Here is a 17416-nt window from a genome sequence, read left to right on the forward strand (position 1 = left end):
GTGAGCTTTAAGAGAGCAATTGTTCACTAATAAGCAAAATACAGTGGGGCTATTAGACTATAAGACTGTAATTGTATAATTAAATTATAAATTTTGCATATTTTAATAACATTTTAATTATTTTCTTTGTAAGTTAAAATCGAGGTTCAATTTTTTTAAGGTTTCACATATAATTTTAAAAACCCCAAAATTAATGTCTGTCCCCTACCTGTAAGCTGACCTTTCCATGAAAGGCTTTGACCAGACTCACCTTGCACCTAACAGTGCCTGACTGTAGATTTCTCCTGTTACGTATTTCAGCATATTCATTGTTGGTCACTGTAGACATTCAAATTTTAACTTGCAAGGACGAAAGAAGTGTCTGATAGCACCGTGCTTGTATCAAAGGCTTGGGTATGTTTCAATACAGGCTTGCAGATTCCTTTTCCCTTCCCTGCAGAGGCACAGAGATGGGAGGCACACAAGGAGGTTGAAGCCCAAAGTTGACACTGGTGCTGCTACCAGCAGAGTTCTTCAAAGTGGCAAACCACAGTGTTTCCTGGGAAAGTCTAATGGAAAGGGAGATCTCCAAAACTTGCAGACAATGAATAAAGAATAATTTTTCTTGGCAACCTTAATGTTGATGGATAGGACAGTTTGCCTTGTCCAGTTTATATAAGAGCAGCTGATATAAAATTACTTCATAGCTGGATATTTATGAGAAGTTTCATTTCAAATAATACAGTTTTTGCCTCTGGCGGTGCTGTGGTTTAGCCCTATTATTACTGGGAACTAAATCTTTAGGATATTCCAGCTATAACTGTAGGGCCTGTCTGATCTACGCAGCAAAGTTAATATTTTCCAAAGCAATGGAAACTTTATAATGGAAAGTCACATCAGCAAAAACTACCTGTCCCTAAAACCGGCCAGGAAATCAGGCACCAAGAGGAAATTTCGGGGATGTTCCTTCAGCTTCTCCTGCTTTCTCTCGCACCAGTACTGAGTGTTCTCCACGACAGTGAATGTACGGCCATTCTATCTCGGTCCTCCTCTAGGAAAGCGACCAGAAACCAAGCTGTGATATGCACAACATCCTCTCACCTTGTCTCTGCTGCACATGGATCTTGCATAAACTGCTCCTCTCTCTTGAGGGAAATAGGATTCACCCCTGGTGCCAGACCTGAGCAATGTCAAAGCAGCAAAGTTGTAACAAAAGCTACAGCTAATGAAAGCAAGCTGTGAGAGAGCCATCTGCTGAAGTCATGGAATTGATCACGTTGGAAAAGGCCTTTCTGGGAAGGGGTCTGTAGCACAAGTCATATGAGGAGCGGCTGAGGGAGCTGGGAAAGGGGCTCAGCCTGGAGCAAAGGAGGCTCAGGGGGGACCTTGTGGCTCTGCACAAGTCCCTGACAGGAGGGGCAGCCGGGGGGGTCGGGCTCTGCTCCCAGGGAACAGGGACAGGAGGAGAGGGAACGGCCTCAGGCTGGGCCAGGGCAGGCTCAGGGTGGATACCAGAGAAAGTTTCTTCACTGAAAACATGGTGGCATTGGAACAGACTGCCCAGGGCTGTGGTGGAGTCCCCATCCCTGGAGGGATTTAAAAGCTGTGTGGATGTGGCACCTGGGGACAGGGGTTAGCGGTGTCCTTGGCAGGGCTGGGGGAACAGCTGGACTTGATGATCTTGGAAGGCTTTGTACAAAGAAATTCCTTTTTTTAACATTAATATTTGGCAGCTAGTGTAGAACACATTAGGGCATTTCAGTTGGGTTTTAAAGAAACAAACCAATACAGAAAAGAGATACAGATTTTTTTTCTAGTAGAGAATCTCTCTGAGGGGTTGTGTTCATATCACAAACATTCACTTTATTACATTTTTATGGAATGGACTTTAAATGCCAGTATATACAAGCCAACACTTCATTATTGGAGTTTGTGTTTATCCACTTGCCATTGTCAGTCTGTTCCCCTTTGTCTTCTTGTGCTGCTCTTTGTAAAAGGTATGATTTATGAATACGTGGGTTAGATCCCTCACAGTATAGCATGGTGAAGTGGTTCAATAAAAAGTTATTAAAGTAAAAAATCTATAGTTTCATGTGCTCTGCTCACCTTCTATAGGAACCCCAAGAAGAGATTCTTAAGCTAAGCAAACACTGCGTGCTGAGACTGTAACATAAGCTACAGACTGAGAGGCCTCACTCAGCCAGAACTCAGCTGAATGGAGCCACAGCAGGCAATTCCAGTTCTGCCCACATAACTGCAGGACTGCCCCCTCTCATGAAAGTAGCATAGACAAAAAAAGGGTGGTGGGGTAGGGGAACCTGCCATAAACCATTTATTTTACAATCAGGAAATAAAGACTCCCAGTATCCCTTGAGCTACACAGTACCAAATGGCATTTGGTTCTTTAATGTAACTGTGCCACATTTAATTTATCTTTAAAAGAAAACTCTGGCTCCTGCTAACTGCAGGATAAACAAAGCTGACTTTGGGCAGTTTCCAGAGACCACTTAGAATACTAATTTTTTAAAAAAAGTAACAGTGTTACAGCCTAAAATAGAGAGTGAAAGGCTGATTTAGACTAGCCTACCCCAACCCACACGTTTTTCACCCAGCAGCACTGCTGACTTGCCACAGCTGCACAGCCACATAAAAGAGGGGATGACAAATGGGCCAGTTGTGCAAGAAGTGAGCGCTGCTTGTAGCAGTGAAAGCTGAAGGAAACACGCTCCAAGACAAAAAATAATTTGTGAGGAAGACATGGAAAGTGGTAGAATCTGTTCAACTGCAGCACAGCAGGAAGAGTGTAAGAGATGGGTTACAAAACGATTTTGCTGCCTCTATTTCATGTTCCCAAATCTCTGAAAAAATGCAGCTCTACCAACAACAAGCCCTCCATCTGTCTCAGGGATGGAGAACTTCAGCAAGTGAGGATTACCTCAATGAGTGACAGATGTTAAAAGCAATGGGGCACCACTGTGCAGTACTGAATCACCGGCCTGGCACTGCATCACCTGGGACAAAGCAGCACCATGCACAGGAGCATCCCTCTGTGCTGCGCTGCACTGTGCTCCTGCTGCTGCCTCAGGGCTCTCTCACTGCAACAGAGCAGCTATTGAGGCAGCAATCACAGTCCCTTTGTTATCTCTGGCAAACAAAGAATAACAGCTATGATCCTATACGTCCTCTGGGACATCTAAACTCGAAGGTTCCAACCTGCTCCAAGCTACCAAAATAATTTTGCTGCCTGTAGTGCTCTGTAGCTGCCATGTTCAGTCCTGCACACCCTTCTCCAGCCAGGTGAGGTGTGGAATGAAATGCAGCTATGAGCAGAAGAGCCCAGCACAGCCACTCAGCTGAACAGGCTGCTGTCAGAGTCAGTGCTACTGATGCTGACACACCAAGGCCTTGCATGCACACCTCACACACTCTTCTGCTGGGTACCTCAGGAAACACAAGGAAGTTTTTTGTCCACACTGAATCCACTGAGGTTAGGTACCTGGATGCCCACTGGCACAATTCCTCTCCTGCTGAAGTAGAATGAAGCAATTAATTTCTACTAAAAGTACAGATAATAAGCCCAATAAAACACATTGACCAGCATGAAAAACAAAGGGAAAAGCAATTTTGAGTAGTGGTCCACATTGCCAGGGTTCTGAATTGTGAAATAACCAATAATCCTGTGCATTTTGTTTCTCAAGACACATTTGATTTTCTCATGACTTTTCATGGTCAAGTCACTGCAGTTAACATTATCGCTGGAAATCTCAATGCTTGTGAAGCTGATTTTCTGTTTATAGCTGGTGATGGAATTGTTGAGGATGTTGGTGATGTTAACTTCTTCCATTTCTTCAGTTAATTCATTTGCAGGCCCCTAGGAAACAAGAGTTTTAAGGTCTGTCTTCTCCTGCAGAGCAAGGAGACCATAAGGACAAAGAAATAAGAGCACAGCTTCATACATGGTCATCCTAATACTCAAACACACCTGTCAGCTGCTCCCTAATCTTAGGAGGGTCTGAGGTCCCAGATATGCCTGTTTCCACCACTGTATTTCCAGAGATATTTTTAGATCCTTGAGCAAGTCTTGAGTAATCCAACATCCATCTCCTACAGGATACCCATCTCTTCCTGTCTACACAGTAACTTAATGCCTGGGGAACTCAGTATTGAGGTGGGAAACCTCTTTTGCCCCTGACAGGATTTAGGTCCTTGATGACCACTGGACTACAGTCATACCTGACTATTTAATTTCTCCCACTAAAGCAGAGCCCTTGAACAACTCACTCTCACAATCCCCACAGAACACTGTGGGACTGATGTTTGGAAGGGAGGAAGAAGGGTTCAGCTTTCCTCTGGTAGAGGGAAGTATCTCCCTCTATTGGAGTTACTGGAGCTGTTTGATAGAAGAGCGAAGAGTTGTGTTATACTGGCTCTTCTCTGGCTACATTTGAAAGGAGCAGAAGAGCTCACACGAGCTCAACTCAGGACTACGGACCCAATTCCAGTGCCAGGCCCAAGTGCCCTTCTGAGTGTGGTCCCATGAACTCAACAGGACTGTCAGCTAAGGCTGCTGCTCAGAAGTGCACCGGAGACACAGCACTCCTGTGCTATTCATATGTTTGTTACACACAAAAATTTAGGTTTAGTGCCAATCAGGAGAAGCATTATTAATGTATCCAAAGCAGGAAGACCATCAGTCTTATTCAGTTAATGGAGAACTAATTGCTGTTAGTCCGAGACCACTGTGCTTATTCAGGTACATTGGGCCTCACCTCTTCTGGTACTTTAGCTGCACACTTCTGTGATGAGCTGTAGTGAGCCACTGCATATTCCACAAGGGCACCAAAGATGAAGCTGAAGCAGATGCCAAGATAAACATCAATGGCCTTAATGAAACAGTTGGTTTTCGAAAGTGAACTTCGTGAGCCGATCATCAGAGTTGTCATAGAAAGCACTGTTGTAACTCCTTGGAAAACAGAGAGACCTTTTCTTGGGGACACTTGGGAGAAATCTTGGCCTACCCTTCTGCTCATGTCATTGCTCTCTATTGCTAGCCAGATAAAGCACATCACTTCTTACCAAATCCAAATCATCCATCACAGCAACTGAAATGCTTTTGTAGCATTAGCTACTGGCTTCACACAGGCTCTCCCTGCCTTTGGCAGCTTGGCTCCAACAGGCAGTTGCCTCTCTTCTTTTTCATGCTTTCAGTAAAAAAACCCCCCGTCCTGCTCCCTCCAAAGCACATCACAAAGATCGTGTGCTCTGTCCTCTACTCTCTGCAGCGGATCTCCTGGGAGCCTTGGCCACACACAGCCCTGCAGGTGGGCACATATCCCTGCCACAGCATCTCCTCCACACCAAACCAGCTCTGCCCCAAGGAACAGCAGAAGGCAAGCAGACCATTTATCCCTGAGCAGGTAGCTCAAGAAAAGCTAGCCTAGCCTTCAAAGGCTCCTCTGCCTGCTTAAATCTTCTCACTTCCTCAGCCAGTAACTCACCAATGCAGGTTCTTGCAGGCACTGAGTCCAGTGTGATCCAAAAAGAAACCCAGGACAACATGACAAGCAGAGTGGAAGGTATGTAGGTCTCCAGAATGAAGTAAAGGACATTTCTTCTCAGTTCAAACTGTAATATCAGTCGTCGGTAACTGCCTGTTCATGAAAGGAAGAGACTTGGTGAATGTGAGATTCCCAAGGACACCTGAAGTGAAATTGAGACAGCCCAGCACTGGCCCTTCAGCTGATGTAGCTCAGCAGAGCCACACCACAACCATGGGAGAGGCCTTGCTTCCACCTCAGAGAGCTGATGGAGGTAATACCCCACACAAGGGGACACCCTCAGAGCTGACACACAGCCAACACACCCCACACGAGGGGCACACACAGCCCTCACAGGCAAAGAGGCATCTGAACAGCACACGCCTTGCAGAGGGGCTCCTGCAGCTGAGCACAGCGGGAATGTTACAGCAGGGCCTCAGCTCAGAGCAGAGCAGGGCCGATGCTCTCACCCGTTCTCTCTCACTCAGCACAGCACACCTTTCCCAACACCTGCTCTGAAGGGCACTACCAAGTTCAGCCTTATCTGATGGCTGAAAATCAGACAAAACATTTGTCTCTTGATGTCAGCAGGCTCTGGCTCACATTCCAAAGCATCCGAGTACCTTATAATCACAGAGAATTAGACCGCCATTTTCATTAGCGATTTGTGATCTTTGATAATGGTATCTTTTTGTGCTCAAAAAAAATCAGTCACCTTTTAAAAATCAATTTGTTGTAACTACTGACATAAGGGTTCTGAGGCTGGATCAGTAGTGTTTTCAGGATATAGTTCTTCTCTATAAACAATAATTCCCTTTGAAGTGTAGAAACAAAGTCCATGTTGTTCATGGGCTGTGTATGCAACAAAACAACAAAACACTGATATCTGTAAAACCTTGTCATTCTAAGGAAGTTTTGTCCCCTTTCATAGTGTCTGTGATTGGAGAAAAGAGTATTTTACACTGATAATGAAAAAAATATTGAATTCTGATCTACAAAAATATGTTATCCATCATGATAGAATTGTAATTTACAAACAAATGTATATTTAAAAAATTAATTTTACTCCTAGTTACTGTAAACATTGCTCTCCACAGTATTTATAGACTGCACACCTGGATAAAAGGGATAGAGTTTCTTCAGATACGTGTGGAGAAAAAAAAAGGAGACTTTAAAAAAAATTAAAAATCCATCAAATGAATACAGTATATTTTAAACCTCCATCTTTCTGTGGATTTCCATCTTACAGATTGCAACTGTATAAGATTTCATACATTGAAATTGTATTGCAATGATTGCAACTAATAGGATTTTATCACCTTTCTGTTCATCTCTTTTTGTGAGAGTAAGATCTGCTAAAGACTTTGCTGGTTCAGGCCTGAGTCAAGAGATCCTGGCCCACAGGAACAAGAGGAGATGGGATGGGGAATAGTCAAGAGCCTTCTCTGCTCCTTTCTCTCAAGAATTTACCTGTCTCCTGCTGTGACTTCGAGACCAGGGTGTGGTAGTGTTCCACCGTGTACTGAGAGAGCTGCAGCTTCTCGATGCCGTGGACGGAGTCATTTCCTCTCAGCCAGGTGAAGGTGACATCATTTTCATTGTAGCCCCCTTAGGAGAACACAGAGACTTTGTGACTGCTTTCGCCAGTGAAAGCCCAGCTGCTGCCCTGCTCTGTCTCCTGCAGGGAGCAGAACCCTGATGCTGGCACTGCAGGCTGGACACAGGCCCCCTGAGCTGTGTCTGACCACAGAGGACACTGGCTGTGCTTCCTTCACCACACTTGGTCTCCTGCTCCGGATTTGGACAGGAGCACAAACCTCTGGGAACGACACACAACGTGCAAGGCTGCTGAGAGCCTATTTCAATTGTTTACGTGGGGTATTTATGTTTTCAAAGATAATCCATTGCTGTCATACACAGCTTGATTACATGCAGCAGGATAGAAGTACTGCAGTGGTTAACCCTCAAATGCAGTCTCTTCAGTCTGAGGGGAGAGCAGGAGAACACAGTGGTTAAAAAAGAGAATTCAGATCCCACTGAGCCCCTTACCATGGAGCAGAAGCACATTTCACGGAGTCATCTATTCAAGTGCTTTAAAACATCAGAAAATGCATTTTCAGTTAGTTGAGAACTTATAGCTGAGACTGCTATGTGGTTATGAACCAGGCTCCTCTGACTGGGTACACATTGCCCAGAAAACCTGCTCATAAAAACAACTTTTTCTGCAAATCATTCCTCCTATCCTCAAAGGCATTAAGTTACTGAGGAAAAATAAATGCACACAAGATTTAGGTAACACCAAATTCCTGCCTAAAAGCAGTGGGACTCTGTATATGCCATCTGAATGGTTGCCTCCGGGGATGTAAGTGATGACATGACCTCAGGATAGACTGAGGAATACTGCAGTCTGAGAGATAAATCTTGTACTGAGTTGCCAGCCTGACATTCCCTTCAAAAATTTGACTTAATTTAGGAAACAAGCCCATCAGTTTCACTGATTTAATTCTTTTATTAAGAGCCCTTCTTTGAGACCATGTGTAGGGACGCTGTGATTCTGATAATAACCCATTTGTCCTGGTAGAAGGAATCAGATGCAGTTGCAGCTCTATTTACATCTAATTGTGTTTTCTTATTAGACACAAATTACCAGAGCTTGGGCGTGATGAACTCCTAAATTAGGTGTCCAGAGTATGAATCCCTGAGTAGAATCCTAAGCATGTGACTTTTCGAAGTTCCTAAGTGGTTTTATAAATCGTGGTTACTCAGGAAAATTTTATAATAAGTGATAGATTGTAGTTAATTCATCTGGTGTATATTTAAATAGCATTATTTCTGGGCACTTATCCTAATGAAATCTCCAGTGGGCAATATGTATGTAATTTCACTGGAATTATACAGCAACTGAGCATGATGTAGGACCCAATCACTTTTAAACCAGGCCTAAACATGCTCCGCTTTAGCAGAAGAGGCCAATCATTATTATTTCAGGAGCTATTCTTTGTAATAAAGTTAACCATGGTGAACTAATATGATTTTAATGTGAAAATAATATGTGCTTCCCTAGATGCTTCATGCTGCAACCCCAGAAGTTAAAAAATCTGGTCTTTTCAGTGCTGAGATAGTGGAAGTTTGGTTTTGTGCCATGCAGCAGGAGCTGGCTGCCTGCTCATCACAGGTACAGAGCAGCAGCACTGCGCTGGCTGAGCTCTGGGGTAACAACCCTGCAGTGGCTTACTTTTTCCTGGAGTCTTTCTCAGCCAGCATTGCCATAGGTGAGCTTTTAATCTAATTGAGAGCAGAATTCAGTGATAATTCCTCTTCTTGAGACTTCCCAGTCTGAGACTCTTCTGTTGAAGAGGGTCCCATCCTCTGTATTCCTGCAGCAGTCAGCCCTAGTGGAGGGGCAGGTACCACAAAGCTGGGTTTGCCCTAATTTCAGCTCATGATTTGAGAACCATGTTTAATTCTAGTGAGAACCACCCTTCCTTATGTCTTTTTTACAGTGGGGATTTGGGGGGTGCAATAGGTAGTAGCTACCTAAAAATATGAGAATTGTTCCTTGCTGTACTTGCACTTACCCATAAGTTAGTTTTGAAGAAGCTGTGTGTTCAAAAGGACCTAAATTTTGAAAAGCAACCAATATTACTTCATCCTTTCTGTGAAAGATTGAATTCCCTACACTTTAATAAAATATTCTTTATTACCACTTTTTTGCATAAACTTCACAGTGACAGGAGTTCTCTGGACTATGGATTACAACATAAACATTTGAAGAATGATGATGCAGAAGTTGTTTTCTTCTGGACATTATAATTTGCAGGAATAAAAGTCTACTTCAGAAAGCCACTGTGCTGAATCCACATATACAACATGTGTAGTTACTTATGAATAAAAAAATCTAGAGTTTTCTAGAATGTTATACTTACAGCTTTCTAGCTGCAGTCGGCATGTTTGTGTGTCCATAGGGTATTTTGACAGGTCCATGTTACAGGCAACAGTAGTAGTGATTCTGTAGGCAGAGAAAGAACTTTGAAAATTGCAATAAAAGCATGTAATGAAATTGCTGTTTTACACAGCAAACTGGATCGTAAGGCCTCTGCCCTGTCAGTTAGATTATCTGAACCTATGAAATTAATTAACTGAGAACCTTTCTTAAGAGCAAGTGCTCTCTGCAGCCATCCCAATGAAAACGTAACCCAAGGAGGAATTTTGCTTCGCTCTGTTGGGATAGAGAGTTTAGATTCACTTTTTTTTTCCCCCAGTGCTACAATTTGCACATCTTAACAAGTCACCACTTGCAACATGAGGCACAGTAACTAACTGCACACGTGCTCTGGCTTGCTCTAACGTGGAGGTAGGTGAGTTTTTCTGTGCAGCTGAGGTAACTGGGACCCAGTTACTGCAAGCTAAGGAGAGTACTGTAGGAATTGCTAACCCAAGTGCAGTGCACATTCCTGCAGTACATGGACAAATGCAACTCTTGATAAAAAACAGAAGTCATCACTACAGGGCACTGGATAAGAAAATAGTTTCCCACTATCAGTTAAACTTTTACTGTTGTGATGTCCTCCTTCCATTCCTCCCCCTCCTCCATCTGACTCGACTTTTCCTCAGTGACACCTAAACTTATGAGCTTTCTGAGCAGGTCTCAGGACATAGCAAGTACTGTGATGGGAGATCCTGATCCCTGACTGGCATTTCCAGGAGGCCAGAACAGGGGGAAATGGATCAGCAGAGTATGGTCACAGCTGGCTTGTTGACCCTAAACTCATGACTCATGACAGCTGGTACGGCTCCTGTTCAGGGTAACTCTGGAAATCTATTCTGAGCCAGCAGCACCAAAGCCAGAGGTCTCTGTACCTTAAGGCATACAGGACAGTGCCATTAGAGAACAGCCTGATGAGGCGGTTGCCCACGGTGACGTCGTGCAGGAAGGACCTTTTGGATTCCACGATGTAGGTGTCGGGCACCCAGAGCAATTCCACCAGGCGAGCGTCCAGCGTGAAGCTCTCGTTGCCATGGAAGACCAGCCGTGGGTCTGTCCAGCGCTGCCGCAGGGAGATGGTGGCTGTGTAATCCTGGCAAAGAGAGCAGAGCCTGGGAGGACACGTGTCCAGCACCTGCACGGCACAGCTGCAGGCACACCACGTGTGTGACAGGGGACAGAACACATCTTTGTTCAACCAAGCTTCAAGCTTTGTTTTCATCCCAGTTTTATTCACTCCGTAATATTTCTAATACACTTCCACTCTAAGGTGTGGAGTTTGAGGACTAAAGATTATACTTATAGTGCTTTATGTTTTTAATGAGCAATGATTGTAAATGATGTTTTTGTGTCCATTTTGCAGGTTAAGAGAACAGTTGGGAAGCCCACGCTTGAGGGCACCCTGCAAGTCAGTGATGTTACAGATCAGTCATTGCCTAGAGCTGGGAAATTCCACACGTACTATAAATCTGGTCATCAAAGAGGCATTGACACTTTGGAGAAAAAGGGTAAGTGAATCCCACCTGTTATTTCAGGGAGGTCTTAATAAAACCCCAAACAAATGAAAAAAAGAAAGCTTGTGCCTTCTATTTTAATAGGAATTTTGAATCTAAGAACACTGGGATTAACTTGAGCTTGGCCTGCCAAAATCAACCTGCAGTGACTGGAGCATTTTCACAGTGCCCCAACAGAAAAGAATAAGCAGCACCCACTCAGCTCTGAAGGTGATGCTTTGCTGAGACTTCTGGATACCACAGGCACTGTTGGACTATTTCACTTCCTTCCTCACAGTCAAAGCCTTTTACTTTCAGAACATCTGTGTCACAGGCAGACTGGCATGGGCGCTTGTGCTAACAGCCTGAACAACTGCATTTCACCGTAGAACTGCTGCCTGGCTCTGGAAGATCAAGCACTTCTGCTTCATCCCATCTCCAATTTTCAAATGTTTTAAGGAATTAAAGGGTATCAGTGTCAGCATATGCAACTTTTAAAATTTTACCTTCAGCCTGTGATGTCAAATATTGGGTTGTTATGGCTTTCAATACAGTGAGTTATAGTAGCGGCAAAAGTGAAGAATCCTGGTTGATTTTCCAACTTTTATCAAGGCACAGATTGAGCCTCTGCAATGTTTCCTATATGGCCAGAGAAATTTAGATGGATCATCAAGAAAAAAATCCAGAACAGGAACTATTCTACAAGGCACTTCATTTAAGTTAGAGGTTTGTGAATAACTGATTTTGTTGCTTCTGCTCCTTCCCCAAAATGAATAGCTTTAGCAAAGTTACAAAATTTTATTTAGTGAACTTGATTAATTTGTTGGGAGGAGGTAGAAAAAAAGAATTGGTGGTGGTAGTCTCGAAAAGGCAGAAGTTAACTGTTGAAATTGTTCCTGACTGAACTTCTGACTGCTTGGACTGAAACTATTTGCTGAATTTACCCAAGTTGCCCATAGTTTTGGTCAATCTGAAAGAGGAGCTTTCAGTGATCAATGTTTGAAATCCAGCTGTTATCAGAAGTGGAATGAATCAGATTCACCAGTGGTGGGAAGATGTTCTCTATATATTTAAATTTATTTTCTTTCTTTTCTTGGGATGACCAGTCCTTTGAGCCTCAGACTGTGTCACAGCTCAAAGCCTTACTTCTTCTCCTTGAGAAGAAACCCTGTCCAGGACTTCAGTCAGAGCCAGCACGTCCAACAGAGCCATCCCTATCCCACACGAAGTGCTTCCACATGAAGGAAAGGGATGCCACACAGGACTGATTTTTTCCATTTCCACAGGGCCTGATTTCCAGAAGGTAATGAGTTTTTGACCAGTAGGACTTTTGGAACCACTTCTATTTACTTGTAAGCCCACATTACAATGGCATCTCCACAGTCTGCAGTCATACATGAGTCCTGTTTTCACCCCACCTCTGAAAGTGGTCAACGGCCACAGACCAGCAAAGCAGTTTCAAAATGACCATTTCTGTGCTGAACACACAGGAATACATGCGAAGTCTCCCAGGCAGATCTCATTCTTATCGTGTAAAATAAAAATTCTTTCACTTACCATGTCACTCTCAGATATACTAGAAATACTTGCGATGTCCAGACTCACTGCAATCTGTACAGGTTCTCCTACAGAGGGAAAGAAATGCTTCAGCAGAGAGAATGGGAGTGTGAAGGGCACAGTAAAGCCTCTCAGGACACTTTGCAGGGTGGGCACTGTCCTCAGTCTCACTTGCTGTCTCTAAAACTGCAGAGGCCCAGAGGGTCAGACACAGTTTCAGAGCAATAAGCTCACAAATTACATGATCCAAAGTACAGTTGTCACTGTTAGGAAGCTGTGGTTCTGTGTTTGGTGATGGTAGCAGGGGCAAAATACCCAGCAGCACCGGCTGTGAAGCTCAGCAGTATAAATCAGCAGCATTTCAGTGGCATTTGCCGTTGGACAGGCAGCCAGGGCCACTTTGCTCCTTGCTTCACAGCCCACACCAGCCAGAGAGCAGCCAGGCCAGGGACCTCTGCGCAGAGCACTTCCCACAGCTCAGGGAGCGCTGGCAGCCCCGGCTCCTGGGGAGGATGCAGCGAGAGGCAGAGAAGGTCCCTGATTCCCGAGAACAGGCACTGCCTGAAATCCAGAGGAGCAGTAGCCTTTGCCGGGTTTCAGCTCCCACCTGACGGATCCGCAAACCGAGCGTCGCTGCCGGGATCCACCGCGAGAGAGCAGCACCGCCCGGGCCAGGGGACACGGGACACGGGGACACGGGGAGAGGGGACACGGGGAGAGGGGGACACAGCGACACGGGGAGAGGGGACACGGGGACACGGGACACGGGGAGAGGGACACGGGGACACGGGACACGGGGAGAGGGGACACAGGGACACGGGGACACGGGGAGAGGGGACAACAACGAGAGAGAGGGACAGGACGGGGAAGGGGACAAGGGACACGGGACACGGGGAGAGGGGACACAGGGACACGGGGAGAGGGGGACACAGGGACACGGGACACGGGACACGGGGAGAGGACAGGACAAGAGACAGCGGGGAGAGGGGGACACAGCGACACGGGGAGAGGGGACACGGGGACACGGGACACGGGACACGGGGAGAGGGGACACAGGGACACGGGGAGAGGGGGACACAGGGACACGGGGACACGGGGACACGGGGACACAGGACACGGGGAGAGGGGGACACACGGGGACACGGGGACCGGGGGACACGGGGACACGGGGACACAGGGACACGGGAGAGGGGACACAGCGACACGGGGAGGGGGACACGGGGACACGGGGACACGGGGACCGGGGAGAGGGGGACACAGGGACACGGGGAGAGGGGGACACAGGGACACGGGGAGAGGGGGACACAGCGACACAGGACGAGGGGGACACAGGGACACGGCGACACGGGGAGAGGGGGACACGGGAGAGGGGGACACAGGGACACGGCGACACGGGGACACAGCGACACGGGGGACACAGGGACACGGCGACACAGCGACACAGGGAGAGGGGGACACAGGGACACGGCGACACGGGGAAACAGCGACACGGGGACAGCAGGGACCCGCGCCGGGCCGGGCTCTGCCGATGCCGGAAGAACGCGGGGCTCCGAGCGCGGCTCGGCGCTCTCCAGCACAGCCCTCTCTGCCTGGGTGACAACACAGCGCTGCCTTTCCTCGTGGGACCTCTGAAACTCCTTTTCATCATCCAAATCACAGCGAGGAACCACGAATGGACACAATTTCTAAATCTCTTTCCAGGTGGTTTTGGCTTTGTTTGTTTGTTTTAAACTGTTCATAAATATATTTCGTTTACAAAAGATGTGTATTTTTTAAAGTAGCTGTTGTTCACATCTCTGTCTATTCGCACTCTTGAAGCCCACTGCAGTTACTGACTACGGGACACATCTGTGAGGACTCAGCCTCGGGGGGAGGTCACACCAGAGTCCTGACCCTTCTTGGTTAACGTTTGCTGCAGATGCAGTTGATCTCTGTTATCTCACAAAGAAGCATCTGCTCACTGGTGTCACAGGATTTAGAGGAGCTTTTCTAGTCCTGCATCAGGTCTCGGCACAACAAGATGGTAAATTCTGTATTGTCCCAGAAATTTATTACCATGGTCAGAAAAAGGAAGCAGCTCAGGGCTACCAGTAGCAGCAGGTCAGTCTACAATAGGAAACATCCAAGACCTTTTGAAAGCTGATGAGAAATTTTTCTATCAATTTTTCATTAATGAGTTCGGGCACAAAACCAAAATTAATAGAAATAAAAATGGTCATTGCTGTTACTTAAACTTTCAGTTATACTTTTCAGGTTCTGAATGTCATTCTGAGAAACCCTTTCCTCTGTGTGATGACAGCACTCACCTGGAAGGTGGGAGACCTGACACCCAAATTGCTCAATAGCCTCAGGTAAGTTCCTAAATACCTGCCTGCTCCCGACTCTCCAGTCTCACCAGGGTTTGAAACAGGTTTGTGCCTCAGTGTGAAGTGAAACCATGTGTCAAAAGTCAATGTTCCTGGCAAGCAGAATGGCTTTGTTCCTCTTTAACTGCATAAATAGCTGTAATAGCTGTACATGAGCAAAAGTAAAGCAGAAATTCACAAGGGTCAGGCTCTAAACAAAAGCTTGTACAGTTAGAGCAGAACTTAGTTATTCGGTCAGGTCTTTCATAGAGATGCTAAAGTTTATAAATTCCCTGCTCTTCACCTCACAGCTGGACATGTTCCCAAGCCCCACACATATGTGCACCAGCTATTCAAGACAACAGAAAGGAGGGCAGCCTGGGACACCAACTCATTTAAAAGAAACACTACCTTTGAAACTGCAGTATCCTAGAGCAAGCTTAAAGCCTGCTCTCCCCTCCACATGAGCCTTACAGATTGATTTTAAATGCTCCCATGTGTGGAGCCAACATACCACCAAAGTAGGGCCGGAGGTATTTGTTGTACCCCGTGGTGAGGTTCTCAAATCCGGGGAGCGATGCTGTGTCCCTGCCGTGCAAGAGGGATCCATGGCCCAGGGAGCACCTCCTGGGGACACAAACACAACTGTTACATGTTGGGCTGGGCACATCTGGTGTGCAGCTGCAACTGTTTCCAGCTTGTTCTCAAACAAGCAAACTGCATAAAATAGTTATTAAAACCAAGTAGATAATTGAAATCACAAGCATTTGCTCACATTGCTGTCTTGGCTGAATAATTAGCACCTTCAAGAGGTGGGAAAATGGCAAATTGCCTCAGTCGATAGCTACAGGTTCTTAAAATATCACAGAAAATCAAGCAAGGTCTGTAGATCACAAGCCTTTACAATAACACCCAATCTCCTCTCCCCACCCCTTCTTGTACAGTCTGTATAAGGAACATGCATTTCTTTTTTCCTCCCATTTATGACAACCTGAGACAAATCTTACAGCCCAACAGCTCCTCCTCTCTAATCTCTAGTCCCCTAAATAAGCTTCATCCTCAAATGTGAGTGTCAGCTCCTACAGCTGTTGTCAGGAGTAATACTGCAGGGGAAGGGTGGAGGATTGTGCAGTTCACAGGCACCCCCAAAGCTCTGTGGGCAGTGCTGTCAGAATTTATGTTTTGTGGCTGGACATTGAAGGCAGGAGCTGCATTTGAGGCTGACAGCTCTGCACCCTCACACAGACAGTGAGAGGGACAGGGGTTTGGACTGTAAAAGGTGTTATGGTGCAGAGTGGCACACACTCACACAAGGAAAGTGTAACCAAGGGAAGGGTTAAGAGTTTGTTCTTGCTTTGGGCAGGAGATGGGAGGCAGAGCCTTTGCTGATCCCAGTCTCAGGACCCTGCTCTGGGCAGGAAGCAGCCATGGTGTTACTCACAGCTCTCACCCAGGTTTTTTCTTCTGTTTCCTTCAAAGCTGGGTTAATAGGGCCTTGGAGCTGCAGGATTTAGACGAAACAGGACCTTACAGCAGAATCAGGTTTTGCACAATATATATGTAAATACTTCAAGAAATTTGGGACTTGTAGGTCCAAGGACGGTAATAACAGAGCTGGGAGCCCTGCGGGAGGCATTTCTGGTAAAAAAACTACAAACTGTGCTGGTTCTGAGCAGGAAATCGGGGGTTGCACTGTCAATGGATATATTGTGGTTTAGGGACCTGTGCAGATTGCTCTCTCCTATACCACATCCCTGACTGCAGCCTGCTTCATTAGGATGGGCTGGATAACTGGAAGCATAGTTTCCTTTTGACCCACATTTTTTATGTGAAATGTAATTCAAAAGTTCCCTTTAAAATAAAACAAACCCTTCACCTACCTTTGGGTTGGAAGGAAAAGACACAGACAAAAGAAGGAAAAATATCTGCAGAACATCTCTGGAGATTGTTTCTGTATTTGCTCTGCTTGTCTGTGAAGAAGAAAAGAAAGACGAAGTTTTGTGGTTTAAGAAAAATTATTTTAAGGGAAGGAGACAGGGAAAAGAAATGCTGCACAGTCAGAACCATCATGGAGTGATGTTAAACAGTCCTGATACGCAGTGGCTCCTGCCCTTTTTCCTGGCTAGTGTCATTTTTCAGCAATGTTCTATTTTAACACCACATAGAAGACCCTGGTGACAACTCAGGTCTTGAAGTCCTTGACAAGCTTTAGCTCCTCTCCTGTCAGTATGGGATGGCAATTAGCAGATGTTGAGAATGACACCATGGGAAGGGATTTATTAAATAGGAGAATGCGTGGGTAGTTCCCAGAGCAGTCAGACTCTGAAGCCAAGAGAGATCCTGTCCACAGATGGCACTTCCAGCATCTTTTAGTCCCAGGCTCCCCTAACCAGCCCCACAGGAGGGCTGTAACTCTGTGCTCCATTGACTGTACCTGGGGTAAACCCCTGCTATTAACAGCAATGCTGGCAGGCCCCTCAGCGTGCAGTACTGCTGAGGTCACTGCACTTCAAAGGGGTT

General features: G+C 45.9%; 1 protein-coding gene across 2 annotated transcripts in view; it reads right to left on the reverse strand.

The window, feature by feature from the left end:
• Positions 1-1821: 1821 nt before the first annotated feature.
• Positions 1822-17416, reverse strand: part of LOC104696038 (gamma-aminobutyric acid type A receptor subunit pi) — a 29492-nt gene continuing 13897 nt past the window's right edge. For both annotated transcript variants that reach the window (XM_039559509.1, XM_019292330.3), the window contains 9 exons: positions 16777-16866; positions 15411-15523; positions 12552-12619; positions 10377-10594; positions 9443-9525; positions 6987-7124; positions 5478-5630; positions 4749-4942; positions 1822-3850 (listed from right to left, as the gene is read on the reverse strand). In XM_039559509.1, coding sequence (XP_039415443.1) covers positions 3536-3850; positions 4749-4942; positions 5478-5630; positions 6987-7124; positions 9443-9525; positions 10377-10594; positions 12552-12619; positions 15411-15523; positions 16777-16832 — 1338 coding nt within the window. In that variant the 5' untranslated portion in view covers positions 16833-16866 and the 3' untranslated portion in view covers positions 1822-3535. The remainder of the gene's footprint in view (positions 3851-4748; positions 4943-5477; positions 5631-6986; positions 7125-9442; positions 9526-10376; positions 10595-12551; positions 12620-15410; positions 15524-16776; positions 16867-17416) is intronic.

Source organism: Corvus cornix, chromosome 13 (assembly GCF_000738735.6).
Source record: "Corvus cornix cornix isolate S_Up_H32 chromosome 13, ASM73873v5, whole genome shotgun sequence".
NCBI classification, from domain to species: Eukaryota; Metazoa; Chordata; class Aves; order Passeriformes; family Corvidae; genus Corvus; species Corvus cornix.